The 27,914-nt window shown below is 40.5% G+C and overlaps 1 protein-coding gene across 2 annotated transcripts in view; it reads left to right on the forward strand.

Annotated features, from left to right (window-relative positions):
- The first annotated feature begins 18,771 nt into the window (after window positions 1-18,771).
- DGKI (diacylglycerol kinase iota) overlaps window positions 18,772-27,914 on the forward strand; it is a 452,138-nt gene continuing 442,995 nt past the window's right edge. For both annotated transcript variants that reach the window (XM_030759800.2, XM_022580220.3), the window contains exon 1: window positions 18,772-19,255. In XM_030759800.2, the coding sequence (XP_030615660.2) occupies window positions 18,852-19,255 (404 nt within the window). In that variant the 5' untranslated portion in view covers window positions 18,772-18,851. The remainder of the gene's footprint in view (window positions 19,256-27,914) is intronic.

A 27,914-nucleotide genomic window follows, 5' to 3' on the forward strand; every position in this document is an offset into this window, starting at 1 on the left:
GATGACATATCACCATGACAAATAGAATAATACTGAAAAAGTTTGAAATATGAGAATTTCCAAAATGTGACACAGAGACACCAAGTGAGCAAATGCTGTTGGAAAAATAGCACTGAGAGTCTGACTCCACAGGCCTTCAATTTGTGAAAAACGCCATATCTGTGAAGCACAATAAAATAAAGTATGCCTGTATGTGAAACAGATTTGTCTTCAAACAGCAATATTAGAACCCATAAATAGAGTTGGAAAACAGGAAATGTTTAGCTCAGCTTAAGGAATCACAGACGAATCAAGTGGTTCTATAATGGGATTTGGCCCCAGAGATATACTCCTATCTTAGAGTTATTGGGTTGGCCAAAAAGTTCATTCGGGCTTTTCTGTAAGATGGAAAAACCCGAATGAACTTTTTGGCCACCTTAGGGCAGAGATCCTGGAGACAGACAGTCAGGGTTCAAAATCCTGACTCTGCAGTGCACTACTTTAGTGTCTCAGGCAAGTCTCTTAGCCTCTGCTTCAGTTCCTTCGTGTGCAAAATGGGGATAAAAATACTACCTACCTTACAGGTTATTGTGAATTTAGAGTGAGTTAACAGAAGTAATATGTTAATAATTGTCACATAGTATACACCACGTAAGAGTTAGTTATAATTATTATTATTGTGTATACAAGGTTTCTAGACAGAGATTCCTCATAGAGTAGAACTATACCTGTAATTTTAAACTTTCTATGAATTGCCACTGCTGCAACAAAACATTCCTTAATGACCCTACCCACCCCCAAGCTCTCCCGTCTGGAAACTACTGTAACACCGTTGGTTTATGCTGCAAGAGCATTGGGGAACTATGTTACTTTATCAGGTACCAACATTCACTTCATGGGAACTGCCCAGATTGTGGTGCCCAGGAGAAACCAAGCTTCCAGATCAATGGTTCTCATACCTGACTATATGTTAGATTTGCCTAGGAAGTTTTTCTCAAAATATTGATGCCTGGGCTTCATTCCAAGAGAGTCTTGAGTAACTTGGTCTGAGGTGAAGTTCAGCCATCAGTATTTCTTACATGCTTCCACTGAGATACTCACATTTTGAAATTTGTAAACATTCCTATCCACCTTAATGGCTATCTACATGCAGAAGAATAGGCAGGTAGGGAGGAGGAAAGAATCTGTGGGGTTTTCTTTCCTTTTTTTTTTTGGCATAGAAAAATGTAAGTGGCCAAGACAAGCACAAGGAAATGAAAATAGGTACATGAAATTGTGGGTGGAACAGAAAATGAAAGAAATCAGTAAATTACTTAGGGCTACCAAGAATTCCTCAAAATCCATGTAACATTTCCCCATCATTTTCTCAAGCTCTAGGTTAGATGAATGGGTTTGGGGAATATGATGACTTGAGTACAGATTTCAGACTCCCTAATCTTTCTGCTTTTTGCGTGGGCAACTCAGCTACTAAAGTAACTGGGGCCAAACATTGGAACTTGGTAGACAGTCCATATAGGACCATCCCCCAAATTAGGAAGCTGGTGGACAGCTCAGATAACTATACCAGACAGGATGGTCCCTACACCAGAAAGCTGCAGAGGAGGCCTGTCGTCTGCTTAGCTGCCTTGGGTAACCAACTGGCTGAGCCAGTGGACCGTTTTGGAGCTGGCTGGGAGAAGAGGCTGCCTGTTCCTACTTACTCTGGCAGAGTCCCTCTGCACCAGAGGGGTTCTCATGGTACTCCCTTCTTGAGCAGCCTTTTTGCTGCAGGCCTCCTGGAGGGAGAAATGATACCCTCCTTACCTTTCACTTCTTGACTACTTCTACCTAAGAGGCCCAACAGCCTGACTACACTGGTATTAAGGACACCACAGGCCGGCTGGCACAAGTAGGCAAAGAAACATCACCAGCCATTTATCACTAGCCATTGAAGGAGATAGAGATGTTTGAGAAGGTGACTTCAGGCTGAATCATCAGATTAGGTTCTTTGTATGGAAGAACTGAAGACAATGTTAATAAAAAATATAATGAGGGCTATTAAGGTTATTTGCTTAAAGAACAAATTAGAGTTTTTGGAATCAAAAGAAATTCTGAATTTATTAGAGGGACACAGAAAGTTTGTTTTCTTTAGCTTTGTCCCATGACAGCCATACCAACATTCCCACAAGATAGTAGTTGATTTAGCCATTAGCTTCATCCTTTTCAAACTCATAAAACATGTCCAATTCATTTCATTTCCCCCATTTTTTTAGTAGTCTTCATTACTTGCTTCTGAACTCTGTTGAATCTCACCATATCTTCTCTTAGAGTAACGTCAATTTAACCAGCACGGTGGAGCTAGTGTGTTCAATGTGATTACATATCCCTACGGGAGGGAAGAAGTGTCCACCTCATCACCTGCCAGAGTAACACTCAAAGCAAATCACAAAGTCCTTTTGGGCTGTAGGGAACAAATGCACCTCCTTTTGTATGAGTTACAGCTTTCTGCATAATGTGTTTTCTCCTCTTCCTTCCTACTTCCTCCCATCTCAAAGAACTCTTCCAGAGTGGTTTTAATAGTAGTGTTTCTGTTGTTGTTATTTAATGCTTATTGAGTAATGGAACAGGAAGCACATCAATGAGCTCTTGACTACCAGACACAGTTACCCATTAGCTTTGATGAAGTGATGTTTTGGAAAACGTTCAACATTCAGATTGGCAAATTCGCATGAAATTACTTTCGGAGACAGAAAAACATCAAAAGAGCCATATCTGTTCCTGAGAGAAGGGGAACACATGCGTATGTTTAAGATGGTCTGCGGTTATACCCTTTGAAAGTGTTCTTGTTGCCATTCCTCTTTCTTCCCTGAGGCTGATCACCATCTGGAGGGGAAGGAAGGAAGGGAAAGATAGAGAAAGAGAGAGACGGGAGAGAAAAATGAAACAATTCAGTAGTAAGGGCATTATTCAGGCTGCTCTAGGACAGCAAAATATAGGATAAGGTGGCAGCCTACCTCAACTCCCCCGTTTCCCCCTCATTCATAGTTATTGTATTGTTGGAGTGAGAAAGAATCTTAGAGAATTTCTATTTCAATTCTTTCATTTTGTAAATAAGATAACTAAATATTAGAGGAGTTAGGTGACTTGCCTGAGGTCACACAACGACTTGTGATAAAGATAGAGAAAGCAGGGCTCTGGCTTTCTCACCCAGCATCCTTTCCACTACAAAGTCCTCCTGCAAAGGGCTTTGACAATAGAAGGTTTGGTATAGGTTTTCATAGTTGTCATTCTTGTCCAGTTCCCATTTTCCAACTGAAAGGAAGCCAACAAGTTTGAATGCTCAGGTGGTATGGTCTGAATGCAGGTGGTCAATGGAACGCTATCCATGGTGAGCCAGAAGAACTTCTCTTCATGTCTCAAAATGGCCTACACGTGGACTGAATGCATTTCCTGGTCCCAGTAATAATATCTTCTTTAACTCAATAAACTGGTACCTATTGTAAACCTTAAACTTAGGCAATGTTATATGTCAATTGTATCTCAATAAAACTGGAAAAAATAAATTGACTGATACAGACTCCAAAGGAGTAAACATTCAGGAAACCTTAATGAATCAGTTCAGCAGCCCCTGACGCAATAGCTGGTCAATCATAATTTGTGGCAATGGGCATAGTTTTATTGGGTTCTGTAGGAGAAGCCATAGAACCATTGAACTTATTGCCTTTAAGTTGCTGTCACTTTAACTTGGTGGAGATACATAGGAAACAATAAAATACTTTAAGTATTAAGTAGATGCTAAGGGAAGTGTACTATAATGTTCCTCAACTGATTCCAAGAAACTAAATCTTCTGTCATTTATCTTCAAAGTTAATTTTTTTGTTTTAATTTATATGGTTGTCTAAAAAATTAGTGTATGTCAGTTCTGCATGACTTGGATTACCTCTCATTACTAAATGACCTGTAATTTCAGGAGCCCCATTTACACCGATCACCAAGTAGCACTGTTTTGTGACTGTGGGCTAATGAGTAAAGAATAAAGGTGGAATTATTATGTATATGATGCCTTTGTGCTAAGTAAGGCCAAGTGGCATCAGAATGGGCTGTATGAGCAAAGGCTTAATAGTAATTTCAGTGTAGAAATATGACCAGAGAGCTGAGTAGTCACAAAGCACCCATCTCAGGAGCCTGCTCTGGAGCAAACACGACCATATTCCTGTTGAAAGTGGTGATTCAGTTTGAGGAAAACAGTGTTATTCATCACACATAAGTATTGTGATTTTGAATATCTGGGTGGTGTGCTTTTGTATTGTATTTGAAATTTTGGGGGGGTGTCTTTATAACTAATATAAAGACTTTTGCCTTGTTTTGCCAAACATAATTAAAATTATAAGAGAAAGAATTTAACTGAATCTGCGGGAGTCTATAAGAATCTTTTTTCCTTTAAGAGAGTTCAGTATATGAGGGAAGACTGAGAAACAGTAGTATAAACTATGAGTCAAATAGGAGTTCAAAGAAATGTAACAGGAGCTGCTTTCACACCCCTTGGATAGCAATGTTGGACAAGGAAGGTTACATTACTGCAATCCAATTAAAGACCTGACTCGCTTGAAAGAAAAGGGGAAATGCCCATGTTCTCACGTGCAGCTCCCTAATGGTGCATTGGCCTGGATGAGTATTGCTGACTGTGCTTGGCTCGCCCAAGGGACTGTGAATAATAACAAAACCAGACCTCTGAGCATTCTGGTTTTGCTGCAAGCAAACTCTCATCCTAAGAGCACGAGCATTTGTCCTCAGGGAACTTTTCTCATTCCAATCAGCATCATCTGAGGGAGGCAGTCGGAAAATGGAAAGCTCTTTGGCAAGTAATTCCACCCTGTAATTCTTCATTATCTTTGATTAATGAAGAGGAAAGAGCAAGCTCCAACGTCCTGAAATCTGGTACAGGGATTGCATCTTAGTGTAGAAGCTCCATCAAGAAATTATTTCTTCCCTTGCCTTGCAATTGCCCCTACCTGACTCCTACTCATTTGAACTCATCTTCTTAGGAGAATTTATGTTCCTTGCTCAAGGTCTGAGACGTAAAGTCAAAGACAGATTTAATAATTTGTGGTCTCAGCATAAATTTATTTTAATTTTTTGTTTTAATTTATTTTTTTTTCCTCAAACATGGTTTTTAACCCCTTGTTTCAGAGGATTTCCACAAGCAGTTTTTAAAAAAATTTTTATTGTGGTAAAAAAGAATAACATAAAATTTACCATCTTAATCATTTATATGTTTCAGTAGTGTTAAGTATATTTACATTGTTGTGCAGTGAATCTCCAGAACTTTTTCATCTTGCAAAACTAAAACTCTGTATTCATTAACATTCAAATAACTCCTCATTTCCCCCTCCTCCTGGCCCCTGGCAGCCACCATTCTATTTTCTGTTTCTGTGAATTTGACTATTCTGGGTATCTCGAGTAAGTGGAATCATACAGTATTTGTCTTTTAGTGACTGCCTTATTTCATTTAACATAATGGCCTTAAGGTTCATTTATGTTGTAGCATATATCAGGATTTCCTTCCTTTTTAAGGGTGAATAATATTCCATTGTATGTATAGACCATATTTTGTTTTTCCATTCATCCACTTGGGTTACTTTCAACTCTTGGCTATTGTGAATAGTGCTGCTATGAATGTGGGTGTGTAAATATCTCTTTGAGATCCTGCTTTCAATTCTTTTTGGATATATACCCAGCAGTGGAATTGCTGGGTCGTATTTTAATTTTATTTTTAATTTTTTGAGGAATTGCTGCAGTATTTTCCATAGTGACTATACCATTTCACTTTCCCACCAACAGTGGACAAGGGTTCCAATTTTTCCATATTCTTACCAACAGCTTGTTATTTTCTGGGTTTAAAAAAATTTTTTTAATAGTAGCCATTCTAATGCATATGAGATGAAATCTCATTGTGGTTTTGGTTTGCATTCCTCTAATGATTAGTGATAGTGAGCATCTTTTTATGTGCTAGTTGGCCATTTGTATATCACCTTTGGAGAAATGTTCATTTAGGTCCTTTGCCCATTTTTTAATCAAGTTATTTGTTGTTTTGTTGTTGAGTTGTATAAGTTCATTATATATGCTGGATATTAGCCCCTTATCAGATGTATGATTTGCAAATATTTTCTCTTATTCTATAGGTTGCCTTTTCACTTTGCTGATTCTGTCCTTTGATATACAGAAGTTTTAAATTTTGATATAGTCCAATTTATTTATTTTTACTTTGTTACCTGTACTTTTGGTGTCATATCTAGGGCACATTTGCCAAATCCAAAGGTATGAAACTTTTCCCCTGTGTTTCTTTCTAAGAGTTTTATAGTTTTAGGTCTTTCTTACATTTTTGGTCTTTGAACCATTTTTAGTTAATTTTTCTATAAGTGTAAGTGTTATGGATTGAATGTTTGTGTCCTCCCAAAATTCATATATTGAAACCCTAACCACCAATGTAGAAGGTGGGGCCTTTGGGAGGTAATTAGTTTTATATGAGGTCATGAGGGTGGAACCTCCATGATGAGATTAGTGCTCTTATAAGAGGAAGAGACATCAGAGCTCCCTCTCTCTGTCATGCAAGAATACAGGCAGAAGGAGGATGTTTACAAACCAGGAAGAGGGCTGTCACCAAGAACCGAATTGCTGATACCTTGATCTTGGACTTCCCGGCCTCTAGAACTGTTAGAAATAAATGTCTGTTATTTAATCCACCAAGCCTATCATATTTTGTTACAACAACTAGGGCTGACTAAGCAAGTTCAAATTCATTCTTTTCCATGTGGATAGACAGTTTTTCCAATGACCTTTGTTGAAGAGATTATCCTTTATCCATTGAATGATATTAGCACCCTTGTTGAAAATCATTTGATCATATATGTGAAGGTCTACTTCTGAGCATTTTTTTCTGTTCCACTGTGTTATATGTCTGCCTTTATGCCAGTACTACACTCTTTTGGTTACTATAGCTTTGTAACGAGCTTGAAATCAGAAAGTGTGAGACCTCCAACTTTGTTTTTCTTTTGCAAACTTGTTTTGGCTATTCAGGGTTCTTTGAAATTCCACAGTACATTTTAAGGTAAATTTTTCTATTTCTGAAAAAAGTGTCCCTGGAATTTTGATAGGGATTGCATTAAATCTGTAGATTGCTTTTGGTAGTATTGACATCTTAACGATATTAAGTCTTCCAATTTGTGAACACAAGATGTCTTTCCATTTATTTGTGTCTTCTTTAATTTCCTTCAACAACATTGTGTAGTTTTCAGTGTATAAGTCTTTCGCCTCCTTGGTTAAATTTATTCCTAAGTATTTTATGCTTTTTGATGCTATTGTAAATAAAATTGTTTTCTTACTTTTATTTTCTGATTGTTCATTGCTGGTGTGTAGAAATGCAACTGATTTTTGCATGTTGAATTTTTATCCTGAAACTTTGCTGAATTGATTGATTCATTCTAACAATTTTTTTTTGTACGTGGAATCTTCTGGATTTTCTACACATAAGATCATGTTGTATGCGAACAGAGATAATTTTACTTCTTTCTTTTCAATTTGGACACCTTTTACTTCTTTTTCTTGCCTAACTGCTCTGGCTAGAATTTCCAGTGCCATGTGGAATACAAGTGGCAGAAGCAGGCATCCTTGTCTTTTTCCTGATTGTAAAGAAAAAGCTTTTAGTCTTTTATCACTGAGTATTATGTTAGCTTTGGTTTTTTGTTTGTTTGTCTGTTTATTTGTTTTAATATGTGAGCTTTGTCATGTTGAGGTTTCCTTCTATCTCTAGTTTCTTGAGTGTTTTCTTTAAATCACCAAAAGGTGTTCAATTTTATAAGATACCTTTTCTATGCCAATTGAGGTAATCACATTTTCCCCCTTTCATACTGTTCATGTGATGTATTACACTGATTTTCATATGTTGAACCATCCTTACATTCCAGGAATAAATCCCACTTGGTCATGGAGTATAATTCTTTTAATGTGTTGCTGAATTCTGTTTCCTAGTATTTTGTTGAGGATTTTTGCATCAATATTCGTCAGGGATATTGGCCTATAACTTTCTTATAGTATCTTTGTGTGACTTTGACTCAGGGTAATGCTGGCCCTATAGAATGAATTTGGAAGGGTACCCTCCTCTTCAATTTTTTGGAAGTATTTGAGGAGAATTGGTATTAATTCTTCTTTAAATGTTTGATAGATTCACCAATGAAGCCCTCTGGTCCTGGTCTTTTCTTTGCTGAGAGTATCTTGATTACCAATGCATCTCATTACTAGTTATAGGTCTGTTCTGTTCAGATTTTCTATTTCTTCATAATTCAGTCTTGGTAAATATAACAAATATTCTTGATTTAACCTCTCCCTTGCATAACTTGTGTTTGATTAGCAGGAATTTGATATACTAGATATGGAAGTCTTGAGCAACAATTTATGACATATAGATAAGACCATGTTAAATTCCATTAGGTTCTTTGTATTATGAGAATTTGCCTAAAATTTCTAGAACTGTTTGTTTGTTTCAACTTTGATTCTACCATTTCCCTCAATATCTATAATTAATTTGTTAAGTACTTTTGGTTCTATCTCAGTAATATCTCTCAGATATTTATTCCTCTTTCTAGACCACTGCCACTGCCTTAGCTCAAGCCTTTAGTATTTCTTGCACAAACTATTTCGATAACCTCATAACTTGTCTTTCTGCCTCTTCCTGTTCAGTTTTGTCCTTCACACCTCTATAGATTTCTAAAACAAATCTAAATATACTATTTTTCCTGCCTAGGAATAATCTGCACTTCTTATTTGCTTATTCCACAAAGTTCAAAATCCTCAGAGAATAGAAGGATTTCTCAAAGTGTCTGTAACTTACCCCCCAGCCTCATCTACCTCCACTTCTCCCTTGCTCCTCCATTCCAAGTCTATGCCATATCAAAGTATTTGGCATTTTTCAGCACACCTGGTTCTTTTTATTATTCTACACTTTTGCAATGTACTATTTCTGGACGGTGAAATTCCACTCAAATCTTCAGAAGTAAGGCAAAAGTCTCTTCTTCCCTGGGCTCCTCAGACATCATCTGTTAGGTCCTCCAAGATCATACTCCAAGACATTTGGAATCTAGTAGAACATAAAGCACTTATGTCAATATTGCTTATAATTATTATCCTGTTGTTCACCCCACAAAACTCTGATCCTCACAGAGTAGCGTATTATCCCCAACTTATGTTTGAAAACAGTACCTAGCACACTGTCCAGTATAGCAGTACAGAGTGACTACTTAATAGACGCTTATTTAATGAGTAAATGTTTATTGTGGGGAATGAATAACATTAAAGAAGACCTGAACACTATCCTTGTTCTCCACTGACTAGCTATGTGAACATTGGTGAGTCACTTAACTTCTCTAGGTGTTTCTTCATTTCTGAAATGAAAGGTGGGGACAGACAATCTCCTAAATTCCTCCCAGCTCTGACATCGTATTATTGCCATTTTTAGTTGTGCAAAAGACAATCTTAATCATTAAGATAATTTTGTTGTCCATGACATGCAAGGGAAATGAAAACAAAACAATCTTAATCATTAAGATAATTTTGTTGTCCATGACATGCAAGGGAAATGAAAACAAAATTTGTTTAAGTCATTTGACTCTACATTTCATGTTCATTCTTGAGAGTAACCATTCTAATCTTAATGAACTTTCCTAATATTACAAAAATTCACCTGTTTTCTGAGTTAAACTGTTTTATGACATTTATTTAAATTAAATATCTATTTAAATTTACAGTGATTCTAAACCAAAAGTTTATGATACCTCTGTCCCTGGTAGGAAAACAAAAAGATATTTTTGAAAGAACATGGTATTTAATAAAATAATATTTATCATCTAAAATGTCTTATAATTATAAGTATAAAATTATAACAGTATAAATAATTTTGAAAAAATTGAGTCATCTCAAAACCAATTATTTTTCTACTTGTGCATTCCTTTTCTGCCTTATCTACCCATATTTTATATAGTTTCAATAATGATGTTATTCAACTTCATATCGCAGTGTTTTCATTTAGTACATCATCAGCAATTTGTATGACAAATTTGCATGGATCCATAACTATTATTTGGGGGATCTGCATAATAGTCCTTCAATGGACATTGAAAATTTTATTTTCCTATTGTTTATCTGTTAGATCACTTCCTCATCATTATAAATCATTCTACAACAAATATTTTCCTTTCCTTACTTCTTCTTACTTGGGATTTTTACTTAAGATACATTTTAGATTTGGAATGATTTGATTAAAGAGTAATATTATTAACTTCATAGTTAACTTTGGAAATTATTCACAAAATACAATTGGGGAGGGGGCTCTCACTGAACTACCCCGTTTGATTTAGGTTATTATGAATATTTCAACCAATATATTGATTTTTTTTCCTGAATTCATTTGTGCCAACTAAAAGTTAGAAATGCATTTAGCTGCAAGCAAATAAAAAATCCAGTCAACAGTGGCTTAAACAGATAAGAGTTTAATTTTCTTTTATAATAAAAAGTCTAGTAATAGATGAACTGTCTTGGGCTAGCAACTCCTCAAGGAAGTCATTAGGGACCAATGCGCGTTACAACTGACTTTTCCATTCTTAGTAAATGATTTGCATCTTCATGGTTGTAAAATGGCTATTGCACATCTAGGCACTGAATTGAAGAAGGAAGATGGGCAAAGGACTGAAAGGGCAAATTATCTTTCTGTACTAGTAAAACATTCTCCCAGAAGCCTCATCTGGTTATTTTGGATTCAATCTCATTGTACACAACCAGGTCACATAGTCACACTTCACTGCAGGGCAGTTTGGGAAGGAGTATTTTATTTGTATATCTCTGTAGTCTAGGAAGATGAGGGAGAAAGGGGACATGAAAGATTTTAAATAAAAAGGCTTTGGGGTCTGCCACATGGCTTTCATCACTTTCAGTAAAAAAGAAAGGAAATGGTTTTCATTTATTACAATTAAATAGTAAACTCTTTCAGGAAATTTACTGAATTGTATCCATCTTTGAATCCTCAGCATTAGCATACTGCTTCTATAGGAGAGGCTGAAGAAGTGTTCGTAATATGTTGAAAAAGGAAGGATATGATTTTTGGAAATTAGGGTGGGTTAATTAAAAAGTCACATTAGATTAGCCTCATTTTCTTTGATAGGGCTTCTTGTCTGATACTTTGGGGAAATGTAATAGAAATAGAGTATTGCACATAGTCCCTCAATTGAAATTTGTCCACAAATAGAGAAATGCAGATAAAAGTTCAGCTCAATATTTTAATTTGGATTTTAATAACTATTCACAAAAGTTATTGATTAATAGACCACCAGAATGTTTAGCACCAAAAGAGCAGAAAGAGAGAGGTCTTTAGTTTTTCCCTGATGAATTGCTAGCACCTAGAACAGTATATATCACTGTTTAGTGGTTGCCTGTAAAACCAGTGACTATCAGCCTGGATCGAGGTTTCTAGGGGTACACCATTCATTCTGTTTCTGACCTTATCCTTTTTCAGGAAGTTTATCGGCAACTTCACAGTATATTGCAGATCAGATCTGCTCTTGATAGAGAATCAGGAGGGATTGTGAATGCAATGAATGACATACTTCAGATCCCCAAGACTCTTGGATGGGTGAATGATGGTCAGAACACAGCAAGGGGAAATTTAATGAAAATAAATGTTAATTCCTTCAATTTGGCCCCCAAACCAGCTGCTCGAGTACAAGAACATTGTAAATTATGTTATTTCTTCTGGGTGCACAAACAGAGTAAGGAATAATAACGAAAACTGAGAAGAAATTTATGACATACCCTGTTGAAAATGACATACCCTGCTGAAAATGACTGAGTTGTCTTAGAAAGTAGTGACTCCCCATAACTGCAGTTGTTCAAGACTGAAAAGGATCATGTGAAGTGATGCTGTGGGAGTACTGTGCGTGGATGGAAGGCTGGATTGGATGAGTTTAAGACCCCTTTCTTCCTGGAGAAATAATAGCTCTATTTTAATTTAAATCTAGCTTAGAGACTGCCCATGCTAATAAGTTCCTATTAATTCCTATCAATAGAACATAAAAGATTGTTCTCCATTCTATTTCAACAGGTATCCATATTTTGTATGGCAGCTTCATATTTTGTATGCAACGGTGTAAGCCTGAGAATCTTGGGTTTTTTAACACACAGTCCTCGTACAGATCTCTCCTTTCCTTATTGCCTAGTAAATTTACAATCCCTGCACGTTCCTGACTGGCCCTCTGATTCTCTTTCTAGGCCCATGAATGTTAGATAACATTTATTCATTCATTCAATAAACATTTTTAATGTACCTACTGTATGTCTTGTAGTTTTGTTGAAGACATTAGCTAAGATAGAGCTCATGTTCTAAGAGGAGAAAACAAAGAAGTAAATAGACAGTACAATTTAGACAGTGGGAAGTGCTATGAATTTAAGAAAAAAACACACAGTTTTGTGTCAGCTATGGCTAAGAAGGGCAATTTAGGGAGTGTCAGGGAGGCTTCTTTGAAAATGTGACATGAGAGGTAAGACCTGAACGATGAGAAGAAGCAGAGTGTCCAGGACTCAGTTTATGTGCGTCTCCAGAATGATTGGCCCCTCCTGTCCCCCCAACCTATTGTTTCTTTTCTGCTTAATGGAAAGCCTCCACCATTGACATTGACGTTGCCTGATATCCTACCTCTTCCAGCTGTCTCAGCCTCCCCCAAGAAGGGCTGGACTCAGGGCGTGGCAGGAAGCTCAACAACTTGATTCTCAGACTCAACCGGTCTCTAGTTTTAGAGTTTCCTCCCATCACTTCCAGAAAGGACTAAGAACTCCAGCTGTGTGGCAGGATGCTGGGTTCCCCAGGAACATAACCTGGAAGGGAGAATGAGTCAATTCCCTAAGGGACAAACTTCAACCAATGAGAGACAGGAGTCAGGAGACAGAAAGAAACTGGCAGAGAAATGCCCCTTCTTCCTGCAGACAGAATGTTCCCAGATACAATGATGATGTAAGTTCTGTCTGGACGAAGTTCTGGTGACCAAGCAACCAGGTATGTTTATTTGTGAGGATGCAGCCATCTCATACTCACCACCTTGAATTTATTTTCCCTCTTTTTCTGCCTTACTTCTCTTTTCCCTTCATAATGTCCTGGGACTACAATTCTCCGTAAAGCCTTGGCTTGTAAGCTTTGCCTAAGAATGTGTTTTCTAGGGAACCCATGCAAAAACAAACATCATGTAAAAATATTGGGGTAGAGCCATGGTTTCTGAACGCCGTGGAGGAGCTCAGGTCTCTGCCGTAAATTCACAGGGGCATTGAAGGATATTTAAAAATTTCAGGGCAAACAGTGATACTCAACCTCTGTTAGACACCATGCAAACTACTATAGCTAGTTGACAATTTCCACACTGGATCATGCTACATTATTTTCACTGACATTATTTTCTAGGCAGAGCTGGGTGTTCAGTGGTTGCTCTGATAAAAAGCAAAGTGGTATCTATTATGATTCCAAGGTTTGAGAAGTTGTATCATGCCCATTACTATCTCATTAGTAAATAATTGGGGCTATTTAAGGATGAAATACAAACATTACCTTTTTCCTTTCAATGTATATGTATCACTTTTTTAAACAGCAACGAATGTTGTTGAGGCATAAAATGGTTATTAAATCGTTAGCACTTAACTACCTAATAAACCTAAATGTTCGGTTCTTCTTTAGGTCTAGAGGTTCCAGGAAAAATAATTACTGAGATGCTAAGTGTTCTGTAAACTGAGAAAGTTTGGGAATCTTTGAGGTAGAGCATTCCAGGCAGCAAAAGTAGAAAGTATAAAGGTGGTAGGCAGGAATAAGCTTATACACGTCAGCTCCAACCTGGAAACTTCCTTTAATTTTTTCCTTTACTGACAATATTTTCCAAAGCTCTATTAACCTTAGATTGGTCTTTAAATAACTTAGACCCTAAATGGTATGTGTCTGTGTGTGTGTATGTGGTATATGTGTGTTTTGTGTGGTTTATGTGTGTTACTTGCTTTCTAAAATAATAAATGATTCTGTATTATTTCCTGAAAATTCTTAATCAGTACATACATTTTTAAAATGTTAGACATGATGTTCTCTTTATTACTTGTCTTGCTGGCTAATCTAAACTCTAAAAAAAATTGTTTTTCTTTCTTTAAAATTTCATGCTTGAGGCTGTTTTGATCAGGCCTAGAATTTGGGAGACTCAAGTTTGGTATGTAAGACTGCGCTGATACCTATGTTAGAATGAACAGTAATTAATAATAGAAAGATAAGGTAAGGAGCCCACTAGTGGGGCATGGCTTTGGGTCCGGTGATGGAGATTTTTTCCAGGAGAGGTCTGAGATGAGAAGCAGCGTATTTCAGTATACCCAGAGAAGCTCATTTTCTTGTTTATGTACTTACGTTCCTCCAAATCATACATGATATGTTTTTAAACCTGAACGTCAATTTCTTTTCCTGTGATTGGAGTGGTTTTGACCTATGCCCAAGGATTCCACTTTTTAGAGTCAACGTAACTAAGAAGTTGAATGAATAATTACAAGGTTGCTTAGTGACCACTGAAAAACAAGAAGGAAAATAAATTGTCTAAAAGGATAACTGATATTTTAAGTAACTTCTCAGAAGGCCACCCCACAACAAGAATTCATTTGTCTTATGCTGGAACTATTTGTGCTTCTCTGGTGTAAGTTTCTTTCTTTCTCTCTGTCTTAAAATCGAGTGCATGTTCAGTGATCTTTTTTTTTTAACCTTATTTTCCTTTGTGTAGCAGCGCATTTTTGTTGATAGACTTTTTTTTTTAAACATCTTTATTGGAGTATAATTGCTTTACAATGGTGTGTTAGTTTCTGCTTTATGACAAAGTGAATCAGCTATATATATACATATATCCCCATATCTCCTCCCTCTTGCGTCTCCCTCCTACCCTCCCTATCCCACCCCTCTAGGTGGTAATAAAGCACTGAGCTCATCTCCCTGTGCTATGCGGCTGCTTCCCACTAGCTATCTATTTTACATTTGGTAGTATATATGAGTCCATGCCACTCTCTCACTTCATCCCAGCTTACCCTTCCCCCTCCCCGTGTCCTCAAGTCCATTCTCTACTTCTGCGTCTTTATTCCTGTCCTACCCCTCGGTTCTTCATAACCTTCTTTTTTAGACTCCATATATATGTGTTAGCATATGGTATTTGTTTTTCTCTTTCTGACTTACTTTACTCTGTGTGACAGATTCTAGGTCCATCCACCTCACTACAAATAACTCAATTTCGTTTCCTTTTATAGCTGAGTAATATTCCATTGTATATATGTGCCACATCTTCTTTATCCATTCATCTGTCGATGGACACTTAGGTTGCTTCCATGTCCTGGCTATCGTAAATAGAGCTGCAGTGAACATTGTGGTACATGATTCTGAATTATGGTTTTCTCAGGGTATATGCCCAGTAGTGGGATTGCTAGGTCATATGGTAGTTCTATTTGTAGTTTTTTAAAGAACCTCCATACTGTTCTCCATAGTGGCTGTGTTCATACACTCTTTAAACATGCAAATACACACCTGATTGGTCCATCTGGCTTTCCTGTTAGCCTGGAAGACATTCTGTCTCCTGTTGGTATATATTTATTTAATCAGGCAAAACTCAAGATTCTAGCTAAGGCCACTCAACTCTGACTGATTATCACTGTTTTCTTATGTATCTTTCCTGAAATATTATGTTTGTAGCTATCCTCTCTTTTTCTGTAAATGGTAGCATACTAAGTACGCTGAACCCGGTGTTTTTTTAAGTTATATTTTTGAGATTGTTTTATATCAATACCTTATCAGTTTGCCTTATTCCTCTTAATGACTGCAGAGAATTCCATTATTCAGGTGAATGATAATTTAAGTAATTAGTCCTATATTAACAAACATTTACATTGTTTCTAGTCTTAAATTTTTAGTGTACACTTTCAAGGATATCAGAGAACAGATTCCTAGAAGCATAATTGCTAAGTCAGTTAGGTTGGCATTTCAAATATTGGTGGATCTCTCCAAATTTCCCATCAGAGACTATACCAAACTCTACCAACAATTTGAGAAAGTGTTGGTTTTCCTGCCTCCTCAGCCAATACCATCTATTTTCAAATTGTTTATTCTAAAAAATGGCATCATATTATAGTTGAAAATTGAATTTATTTTAATTTTTAATTTAATTTTTTATTGAAGTATAGTTGATTTACAATGTTGTACCAATCTCTGCTGTACAGCAAAGTGACTCAGTTATACACATATAGACATTCTTTTTTAAAATATTTTTTTCCATTATGGTTTATCACCAGATATTGAATATAGTTCTCTGTGCTAAACAGTAGGACCTTGTTGTTTATCCATCCTATATATAATAGCTTGCATCTGCTAATCCCACATTCCCAGTCCTTCCCTCCCCCACCTCCCTCCCCCTGGCAACCACAAATCTGTTCTCTATGTCTGTGAGTCTGTTTCTGTTTTGTAGATAGGTTCACTTGTGCCATATTTTAGATTCCGCATATAAGTGATATCATATGGTACTTGTCTTTCTCTTTCTGACTTACTTCACTTAGTATGATAATCTCTAGTTGCATCCATGTTGCTGCAAATGGCATTACAATATTTCATTCTTTTTTATGGCCGAGTAGTATTCCATTGTATAAATATACCACATCTTCTTGATCCCTTCATCTGTTGATGGACATTTAGGTCGTTTCCATGTAGTTAGCTAGGCTAATATTAGGGATGGGAGGAACTCAGAAAAGGAGGCAGTGGACCCATGCATGCAAAGATGGGAGCAGAGAGAGCAGAGAGCATCTGGGACTGGTACACAGTCCAGTTCAGAGTGACACTATCAGGACAGGGTGGAGGGGAAGTGGGCAGGGCTGGCACACCACCCACTAATGTGGCCTTGAAAATCAGTGAAGGGGTTAATTGAACTTTGCCCTAACGACAATATGATGTCATTGGAAGACTTTTAGGTAGAGGAAAACATATCAGAAGTCTCTGGGGGGTTGAGCTAGAGAATTGATTGGAGGAGGGTACGGAGAGCTGTCCAGCAGGAAGGAGGAGTTAGGAACCTGCCTAGTAATTCAGGTAAGATGACATTTCCTTGGTGTCATGATACACTAGGTCGTCACAGATCTCATTTAACATGACTGTTGAAGCACCTAATATGCCCATTCTCCTCTGAAAATGGAGCACGCTGCATGGGGGGTGGCGGGGGGCTGAGGGGCAGAGACCTATAATCAGGCACCCTGGGTGTAATACCTGGTTCTGCCAATTTCTAGTTGCATAAGCCTGAGCAACGGGGAGCATACATTTGAGGGGTAGAGTAAAAAGCACAGAGATAGGCATGCAAAGTGCTTAGCACAACATCCGTCATGTAAAAACCAGGGCTTAATAACCACTAGCTGTTTTTAAAATTATTTTTATTATTATTACCTTTCCTCACTCCACTCTGGAAATGCCCTGACCCTTGGCTTATTATAATGTACACATGCAGCAAATTACAGAATGAGGGAGTTGAGAGAGCTCTGAGGTATCTTATTCAATCTCCTAATTCTAGTCGTGAGAAAATAAAGCGGGGGGCGGGGGGAAATCAAGCGACTTGTTTGGGGTCAGCAACACCGACCTGAAATTCTTCCCTGGTCTGGTTCTCTCATTGCCTGTCCATGTATTGAATAAGTATGGATTTTGGTTACTACACTTAGCCTTCAGTATAAATCTTTCTCGTGTTTGTTGACAGCAGTGATTCTTGCGTGAAAATTCCTAATTTGGAAAACTATCTGTCTCACACACTTTGTTGCACAGCATTCAAACCTCATAGAGTTTTCAGTAACCTTAGAAACAAAAACAAGAGACCGGTAGACAATTAAATCTGCAGAGACGGCAAGCTTGGCTTTGTGTCGGCAGCGGGGTCCGCAGAGGTTGGAAGCCCCTCCTCGAGCGGGCCCTTCCTTTCCTTTCCGCTCTGCCGCGGCAGCGCCCAGCGCTCACGTCCTCACTTTGCCTCCTGGATTCTCTCAGTCTTTCTGCTTCTCTGAGGGGCCTGTGATCCGATTCAATCTATGAACAGCTGTTCAGGAAGATCTTTCTATGTGTAAGGAAGGCTCTGGGCTGGGGGATTCAGGGATGAAAGGGTCCTAGACCTCGCCCTGCGAGACGAGGTAGGCGCTTCGCCTGCATCTTAAACTGGACCTCCTCCTCATCCCTTAATTTACCCTGCTCACGAATTCTCTCCCAGGTTCGCCCCGACCACGCGCCCGCTGCATTCCCCCCGAGGTTCGCCCCGACCACGCGCCCGCTGCATTCCCCCCGAGGTTTCCCACGTAGGGAGGCTTCTGCCAGGCTCCGGCTCTGCACGGTCGGGTAGCGGCGGTGGGGAGAATGCCGCCCCGGACATCAGGCATCAGGGGACGGGGACCAAGGTGGGCGCTACCGCTCCCGGGCCGGCTGCCTGGGCAGGGCACCTCTCCCTTCCCGGTCTCCGCTTCCTCGTGTCTTAACCGGGGTGCGGCACGCTGTGCTCCGAATTTCCCTTCGGAGCTCTCCTCTCTTGCTGCCAGTGTCCGCGCGCCCCCAGCCCAGCGCCTCCTCATCACCTGCCCTCTGTCCATCTCTCCGGCGACCCGACGCCTCAGGGCAGAGTTCAGGTTCGGCCCTGGCCGGTGCCCCCGATTTAGGAAAAGGCCAGGGGGGCGGGAGGGCGCGGGTTTGCAGCGGGGAGGGAGGGGCAGGCGGAGGGAGGTGGCCTCTGATTGGTCGGGGAGGGGGAGTGGAGGCACGGAGTTTCCCACAATGCCCCGGTGCGGGGCCGCCGCGGATGGATGCTGCGGGAAGGGGCTGCCATTTGCCGCCCCTGCCAGCGGCGCGCAGACCTGTTCGCTCTCCGGCGGTGGCGGCCGCCGTCAGCGCTGTTCGTCTGTCCGGCTTCTGCAGCGGCGCCGCCTCGGCTCCCTCCGCGGCCGCCGGAGCGGTCGCCATGAACCCCAGCTCCTCGGCGGCAGAGGAGAAGGGGGCAACGGGCGGCAGCAGCAGCAGCGGAAGCGGCGCCGGGAGCTGCTGCCTGGGCGCCGAGGGCGGTGCGGACCCGAGGGGCGCGGGGGCAGCGGCGGCGGCTGGGGCCGCTGCCCTGGAAGAGCCCGGGGCCGCCGGCCCGAAAGAGAAGGACGAGGCGCTGGAGGAGAAGCTGCGGAACTTAACTTTCCGGAAGCAGGTCTCTTACAGGTAGGAACGCGAGCCCGGCAGCCGGGAGGCAGGTGCCGCCGCGGGGCGCGAGACCCTCTCTGCGCCCCCGAAAGGCGCTTCCTCGGACTTGGAGGCACCTGGCGCCCTCTCTCTCTCTCTCTCTCTCTCTCTCTCTTTCCTTCTCCCTCCCCCTTCTGGGCTATGTGTTCACTTCTCATCCCATCCTTCTGGGCTGGAGGGAAGCTACGTGCGCCAGGTTTCCCCCCCGGAACTGGAGAGAAGACTGAGTCCCTGAGGTCAGAACAACAACAATAAAAATGCGTGTGTGTGTGGGGGGGGGGGAGCGGGGTGCACACACACATATGCCAGGTTTTCTTGAGAGAAGTCCTCAAAGTTGTCCCTACGCCGGGGTCATCTTCAACCACTCCCCCTACCTTGCCGATTTTACTGGGTGAACCTTTGGCACTAACTTGATACTTGAGATCACGGGCAGGCAGAAAAGAACAGCGTTCTATCCTGAAGAGAAATCCTTATGGAAGTTGAACCTGCATTGAAATATCCCATTAAGGAATAGTCGTTGTGAATCTGTGTCTGTAGATACGCAACTGGTTCCGGAGGGTCACACGTACACGTGGTCTCTCCCTCTCTCCTGGGTGTGCCCAGAAGGACGACTTGGGAAGCCTGCTGGCGAGCAAGGGATGGGGGAGAGAATGGGGCCGTGCTTGCCCCTAGGATGGGTGTATTTACAAGACAAGGACAGTGTGGGGTAAATGGCCACCGAATGATGCCAAAAGACTACCCCAAATTGTGTCAGGATTCACAAATGAGAAATGAGGATCCAGTAGGTTCTCTCCTCCCCCCTGCCCCCCACCTTAAAGCAAGAATAAAGATATTGATAGATTTGGAGAGTTTTGGAGACCCTTACTGCTTGTTAATTTTAAAAGTTGAGGTGATAAACAAGCATAGAATTAGAAAGATGTGCACTTCCTTGGCCCTGGAGTATTTCTTGAAAAGGGGTCAGTAAAAGCATCCTTGTGACCCTCCTCATTTTAAGTTAGCAGTCCTTTCCAGAAGTGCTTATAAAGTTTTAAGCCTGTCACACCATGTGGTGTTATGTAAGCAAAAGCAGATGACAGAGGTGTGTGGGTTTGTGAGGGTGTGTGTTGTATTCCTGGGAGCATGTGTGTGAATCACCGGGATCCCCATTGGCATTGCCTGGACTGGAGGCCCCGGTCACTAGGGCATGTGCTCTGTGTCTCAGTGTTGGCTCCTGACGACTCCGAAACGGCCTTCCTGGGGAGGGTGTTACTCCCTCATCCCCCATGTGCATTTTGTTCACTGTGCATTGAGGGAGTTTCCCACCTGACTTGCTCTTTTAGTTACTCATGTAGATCAGGACGAAATGGATCTTTCTCTTTATATTTTTGGTTCCTAAAAATAGACACGTGGTGGAGAGTGAGGTAGCTCTAGGGAGGTATGCTAGGACACAGGCAGTTCTACTTCTTAGCTATCATGGCCTGTCTGGCCCTTAGGGGACCAGGGGCTACATTCAGCCTAATTTAGGAACTGCGAGTTGGAAGGGACGGTTGATAATGCAGAGCACATTGTGGGTCTGGGCTCCTGGGCCCAGAATCGTTCCTGTGTCGTTGGTGTTCATCATCGTGACACCTCACTGGGTAGGGCTACAAAGCCAGAGTTTGCAAGGGAAATCATTTCAGCTGCTTCTTGGCAGGGGTCATTCCCTGAGCCTCTCTCTTGGAAATGAGTACTCTGTGAGGCCATGGCTTTCTGGGTTGCATGCTCACACATGCATGTGTAAGGGTGTGCACACGCAAACATAGACATCGACCCAGAGACGCGGTGTTTTTCTAGCAAAAGGATAATGCCGCATCTGCCTTACAATCCACAGAGGTGGATCCCACTTTGTGAACATCATTTCCTTTTAAATAAAGCTTTACAGTCCCCAATTCAGGAAGGCTCCTGCAACAGCATCACCTCAGGTGGCTGGTTAAAAATGCCCACCACCCCACGCTTACAAAATCAAACTCTCTGTGGGTAGGAATTTTTAACAGTCTCCTCAGGCAATGCATAAGCACACTAATATCTGAGGATTGCTGCTCTGCTCCTTGTTTCCAAAGGCTGAACAATTGATCTTTGAACGCATAAGCCATGCCCAGCCAAACAAGGCCAGGCAGTCCCAAAGTCAGAGGAAAGACAGCAGAAGGTAGGCATTTCATCTGGCACGTGTTTGTCCTGGGCAGCCTGGAGAGTGTCTCTATTTCGATGATGGTGATGTTTTAGAGTCATGGTGAACGGCCTCTACCCATTCAGCAGGGAGCCATTTATGTTGGGCTCAGTTGTAGCTGGGCCTGGCCGTTTCGCTGGTGGGTTAAGGAATGGTCTGAAAGAAAAGAGCAGCTTTGGCTGGAGCTGGGCATTGGCTTCTCAGTGAGGACCACATCCCCTCACTTCTGGGGGGCACCTGAGGATGGCTTCTGGTGGAAGTTGATGGAGAGGGGTCAGGAAGACCTCACAGAATGGAATCTAAGTGAAGGGGTTGAGTTAGGGTGTGAAGTATGGCTGCTGTGTAAGGGGGATCATTTGAGGTGGGGAAGAAGAGAGATCTGCAGGTGGTCAAAAAAATCTTTTGAAGAACATGGGTATTTGCGGAATGACACTTGACAGGAGAGAAGAAGGGGGCTGGGGGAGATGGTGTGCGAGTGCGTGTGTGTGTGGGGGTCTCATCTGCTCCTTCTGTTGCTAAGGAACATATAAGCTAGGGTTTAAAAATAAATGAGGAGTGGGTGGGCATATGCAATGACTCCTGTCTTTTTAGGAACCAGAGCCCTTTACAGAAAACCTTTAAATAACCATTTCTGGAGGCAGATTATTCATTTTGCTCGACTTTTACTTTGTTAAGTAAAATAAACTCCTTTATATACCCCTCGATTTCCCCTCATTATCTTCTCTTTCTTTTTTGGGGAACCATTTTTCTCATGAGAATATTTCCTTTATTTCAGGTTCTGCTCCCCTAGAGCAAATAGTCTCCGTAGATTGTAAAGCTGAAGGTTTTAGAAGGCAGTGCAAGTGAGCTGGTACTTTTCTCTTAAAATTACTACTTCCTTTTTCTTTGCAAATTATGGTGCTGCAACAGATACATATGTGCCGATGACTATGTAATGTGTAGGAACTGTTTTTTTTTAACCACTGTAAGAATTCCCATTAAAGTCAGTAAAATTTAAAAAAAATCATTTAGAAACATGCAGGGGAGGGGAAGGAGAAGGTAGCTGATGTTCACTGTCTTCTGTGTACAGGCACTGCGCTAAGTATTCTTGCATGTTATATCTTATTTACTATTCAGTGACAGTTTTATGACGTGATTATGGTTATTTCCATTTTATAAATAAATGGACCTGAGGCTTAGACCTTGGGTAAGAGGCAGCTTTAAACCCAGATCTGACTCTAAATGACATTCTCTTTACACCCCATCATGCTTCCCTAACCATTCACTTCTGGCTCGAACTCTTCCCTTGGGTATCTGTGTTTGCATGGGTGTGTGCAGCGTAAGCTGTTCTTTGATCTCTTCCGTAATATATCACAGGTCATTATTTATTATCTCTTGTATACTTTTTTCTTTGGACTGTGTCCCTTTGGCCATATAATTTTAGGTAACTCCTCTACTCTTTCTGAGATAGAAATGAATATAAATTCATGATCACCAGAAAATATATTGCTTTTGCTTCTGAGAACAAAACCACCTGCATGACACCTGCCATCTCTGTGAAGATACCCAGGTTAGAATTTTATACGCCTTTTAATAAAAACTACACAGGAGTTGTGTAGGTGAACCTAGATCCAGGGAAGAGCTGGCCTGTCTGTACCTCTTTGAGCAGCACAGAATAAATATTGAAGTGTGATTTTGTTTGTAAGGAGGACTGGACAGTTACCATTACTTATGAGATAGTAATGCCTGTGCTTCAGTTTCTCTACTTATAAACCAGGATGGTAATACCAGACCTTCCTGAAAGGGAGTTTTTGGTATGAGATAAAAGTAGCAGCAAGGAGCTTTTACTTCTTAGATTATGCTGCAAGGTAAAAAAGGGTCTATCACTCTTTACAGGTTGATAAGAACAAAGTATTTCCGTTTTGAGTATTATCCTGCAACACAAGTTTGTGATTTTTAGGAAAGACTATTGGAATGTTGAAAGCCAAGTAGGAGAGCATGGACATTGTTCTTCCTTGTATGAGAATCAATATTGTATGGGGGGAAGTTTTCTTTTCCTGAATATCAGTATGAAGCATCCTCCTTTGTAAATACTTTTATTTTATTTTTGAATTTTTTTGTCTGCTCTTTACACATTTGTTTGATATTTAGAGACTTCAGGATCAGATTAAAACCTTCATTCTAGATTCTCTACCTACTGCCCCTGGACTAGAGTTTCCTCTCTGTGAATGGGAGTTGAGTTGAGGAAAGAAGACAGGTTCTCTTGTCCAAGCCTGCCTGGAATAGTGCTTCTGGAAGACAGAGCTGTGGGCTGGAAATGAGAAGTGTTGGTGGCCACCCCCTCCCTGGGTGAAACCATATCCCTGGATGGGGAGCAAGGTGGAAAGGGAGCCCTGCCTTCTTGGTGGGATGTGCCTGGAGAAGACCTTCCTTCACACTGAGCTGGGGAAAGGAGGTTTTTAAAAATTTGGCTTTTGGAGGTGTCAGCGCAGCCATTTCTTACTAGGCACTCTGATCTAAAGTGCTGGGTGTGAGGCCTCTGCATGAAGCACCTTGTGAACAAGTGAAACTAGACAAAGCACAAAGGAAAAGAAAACAAAAAGCAAGCTGCAAACCCTCTGAAAAAAATGCCTCTGCACCTCTAGCTCTTGTGGAGGTTGGCATCTTCAGTGGAGTCTCCTATTGAAGGGGGACCTTCAAGATGGCGGAGGAGTAAGATGTAGAGATCACCTTCCTACCCACAGATACATCAAAAATACATCTACATGTGGAACAGCTCCTACAGAACAGCTACTGAACATTGGCAGAAGACCTCAGACTTCCCAAAAGGCAAGAAAATCCCCACATACCTGGCCATGTGGCTGATAGGGTCTTGGTGCTCCAGCTGGGTGTCAGGCCTGAGCCTCTGAGGTGGGAGAGCTGAGTTCAGGACACTGGTCCACCAGAGACCTCCTGGCCCCACATAATATCAGTCGGTGAGAGCTCTCCCAGAGATCTCTGTCTCAACGCTAACACCCAGCTCCGCCCAATGGCCAGCAAGCTCCAGTGCTGGATGGCCCGTGCCAAACAACGAGCAAGACAGGAACACAACCCCACCCATTAGCAAAGAGGCTGCCTAAATCATACTAAGTTCACAGACACCCCAAAACACACCACCGGATGTGGCACTGTCCACCAGAAAGACAACATCCAGCCCCACCCACCAGAACACAGGCACCAGTCCCCTCCACCAGGAAGCCTACACAAGCCACTGAACCAACCTCATCCACTGGGGTCAGACACCAAAAACAATGGGAACTACGAATCTGCAGCCTGTGAAAAGGAGACCCCAAACACAGTAAGTTAAACAAAATGAGAGGGCAAAGAAATATGCAGCAGATGAAAGAGCAAGGTAAAAACCCACCACACCAAACAAATGAAGAGGAAATAGTCAGTCTACCTGAAAAAGAATTCAGAGTAATGATAATAAAGATGATCCAAAATCATCTTTGGAAATAGATTGGAGAAAATACAAGAAACATTTAACATGGACCTAGAAGAACTAAAGAGCAAACAAACAATGATGAACAACACAATAAATGAAATTAAAAATTCTCTAAGGGCTTCCCTGGTGGCTCAGTGGTTGAGAGTCTGCCTGCCGACGCAGGGGACACGGGTTCGTGCCCTGGTCTGGGAAGATCCCACATGCTGCGGAGTGGCTGGGCCCATGAGCCATGGCCTCTGAGCCTGCGTGTCCGGAGCCTGTGCTCCACAATGGGAGAGGTCACAACAGTGAGAGGCCCACATACCGAAAAAAAAGAAAAATCTCTAGAAGGAATCAATAGCAGAATAACTGAGGCAGAAGAATGGATAAGTGACCTGGAAGACAAAATAGTGGAAATAACTACTGCAGAGCAGAATAAAGAAAAAAGAATGAAAAGACTTGAGGACAGTCTCAGAGACCTCTGGGACAACATTAAATGTACCAACATTCGAATTATAAGGGTCCCAGAAGAAGAAGAGAGAAAGGAAGGGTCTGAGAAAATATTTGAAGAGATTATAGTTGAAAACTTCCCTAACGTGGGAAAGGAAATAGTCAATCAAGTCCAGGAAGCACAGAGAGTCCTATACAGGATAAATCCAAGGATAAACATGCCAAGACACATATTAATCAAACTATCAAAATTAAATACAAAGAAAAAATATTAAAAGCAGCAAGGGAAAAGCAACAAATAACATACAAGGGAACCCCCATAAGGTTAACAGCTGATCTTTCAGCAGAAACTCTGCAAGCCAGAAGGGAGTGACAGGACATATTTAACATGATGAAAGGGAAAAAACTACAACCAAGATTACTCTACCCAGCAAGGATCTCATTCAGATTTGACACAGAAATTAAAACCTTTACAGACAAGCAAAAGTTAAGAGAGTTCAACACCACCAAATCAGCTTTATAGCAAACGCTAAAGGAACTTCTCTAGGCAGGAAATACAAGAGAAGGAAAAGACCTACAAAAACAAATCCAAAACAATTAAGAAAATGGTAATAGGAACATACGTATCGATAACTACCTTAAATGTAAATGGGTTAAATGCTCCAACCAAAATACATAGATTGGCTGAATGGATACAAAAACAAGACCCATACATAGGCTGTCTACAAGAGACCCACTTCAGACCTAGAGACACATACAGACTGAAAGTGAGGGGATGGAAAAAGATATTCCATGCAAATGGAAATCAAAAGAAAGCTGGAGTAGCAATTCTATATCAGACAAAATAGACTTTAAAATAAAGACTATTACAGGAGACAAAGAAGGACACTAAATAATGATCAAGGGATCAATCCAAGAAGGAGATATAACAATTGTAAATATTTATGCACCCAACATAAGAGCACCTCAATACATAAGGCAAATGCTAACAGCCATAAAAGGGGAAATTGACAGTAACACAGTCATAGTAGGGGACTTTAACACCCCACTTTTACCAATGGACGGATCATCCAAAATGAAAGTAAGTAAGGAAATATAAGGTTTAAATGACACATTAGAGAAGATGGACTTAATTGATATTTATAGGGACATTCCATTCCAAAAACAACAGAATACACTTTCTTCTCAAGTGCTCATGGAACATTCCCCAGGATAAACCATATCTTGGGTCACAAATGAAGCCTTCGTAAATTTAAGAAATTGAAATCGTATCAAGTATCTTTTCCGACCACAACGTTATGAGACCATATATCAATTACAGGACAAAAAAATGTAAAAAATACAAATACATAGAGGCTAAACAATACACTACTAAATAACCAAGAGATCACTGAAGAAATCAAAGAGGAAATAAAAAAATACCTAGAAACAAATGACATTGAAAACACAATGACCCAAAACCTATGGGATGCAGCAAAAGCACTTCTAAGAGGGAAGTTTATAGGAATACAATCCTACCTCAAGAAGCAAGAAAAATCTCAAATAAATAACCTAACCTTACACCTAAAGCAATCAGAGAAAGAAGAAGAAGAACAACAAAAACCCCACAGTTAGCAGAAAGAAAGAAATCATAAAGATTAGATCAGAAATAAATGAAAAAGAAATGAAGGAAACGATAGCACAGATCAATAAAACTAAAAGCTGGTTCTTTGAGAAGATAAACAAAATTGATAAACCATAGCCACACTCATCAAGAAAAAAAGGGAGAAGACTTGAATCAACAAAATTAGAAATGAAAAAGGAGAAGTAACACCTGCCACTGCAGAAATACAAAGGATCTGGAGAGATTACTGTAAGCAACTATATGCCAATAAAATGGACAACCTGGAAGAAATGGACAAATTCTTAGAAAAGCACAACCTTCCAAGACTGATCAGGAAGAAATAGAAAATATAAACAGACCAGTCACAAGCACTGAAATTGAAACTGTGTTTAATAAATCTTCCAAGAAACAAAAGCTCAAGACCAGATGGCTTCACAGGTGAATTCTATCAAATATTTAGAGCAGAGCTAACACCCATCCTCTCAAACTCTTCCAAAATATAGCAGAGAGAGGAACACTCCCAAACTCATTCTACAAGGCCACCATCACCCTGATACCAAAACCAGACAAAGATGTCACAAAAAATGAAAACTACAGACCAATATCACTGATGAACATAGATGCAAAAATCCTCAACAAAATACTAGCAAACAGAATCCAACAGCACATTAAAAGGATCATACACCATGATCAAGTGGGGTTTATCCCAGGAATGCAAGGATTCTTTAATTTACGCAAATCAATCAACGTGATACATCATATTAAACAATGGAAGGAGAAAAACCATATGATGATCTCAGTAGATGCAGAAAAGGCTTTTGACAAAATTCAACACACATTTATCATAAAAACTCTACAGAAAGGAGGCCTATAGGGAACCTACCTCAACATAATAAAGGTCATATATGATAAACCCACAGCCAACATCATTCTCAGTGGTGAAAAACTGACACCAATT

Source organism: Delphinapterus leucas, chromosome 9 (genome assembly GCF_059928025.1).
Source record: "Delphinapterus leucas isolate spDelLeu-1000000601 "Yukka" chromosome 9, BTC_Dleu_Yukka2, whole genome shotgun sequence".
NCBI classification, from domain to species: Eukaryota; Metazoa; Chordata; class Mammalia; order Artiodactyla; family Monodontidae; genus Delphinapterus; species Delphinapterus leucas.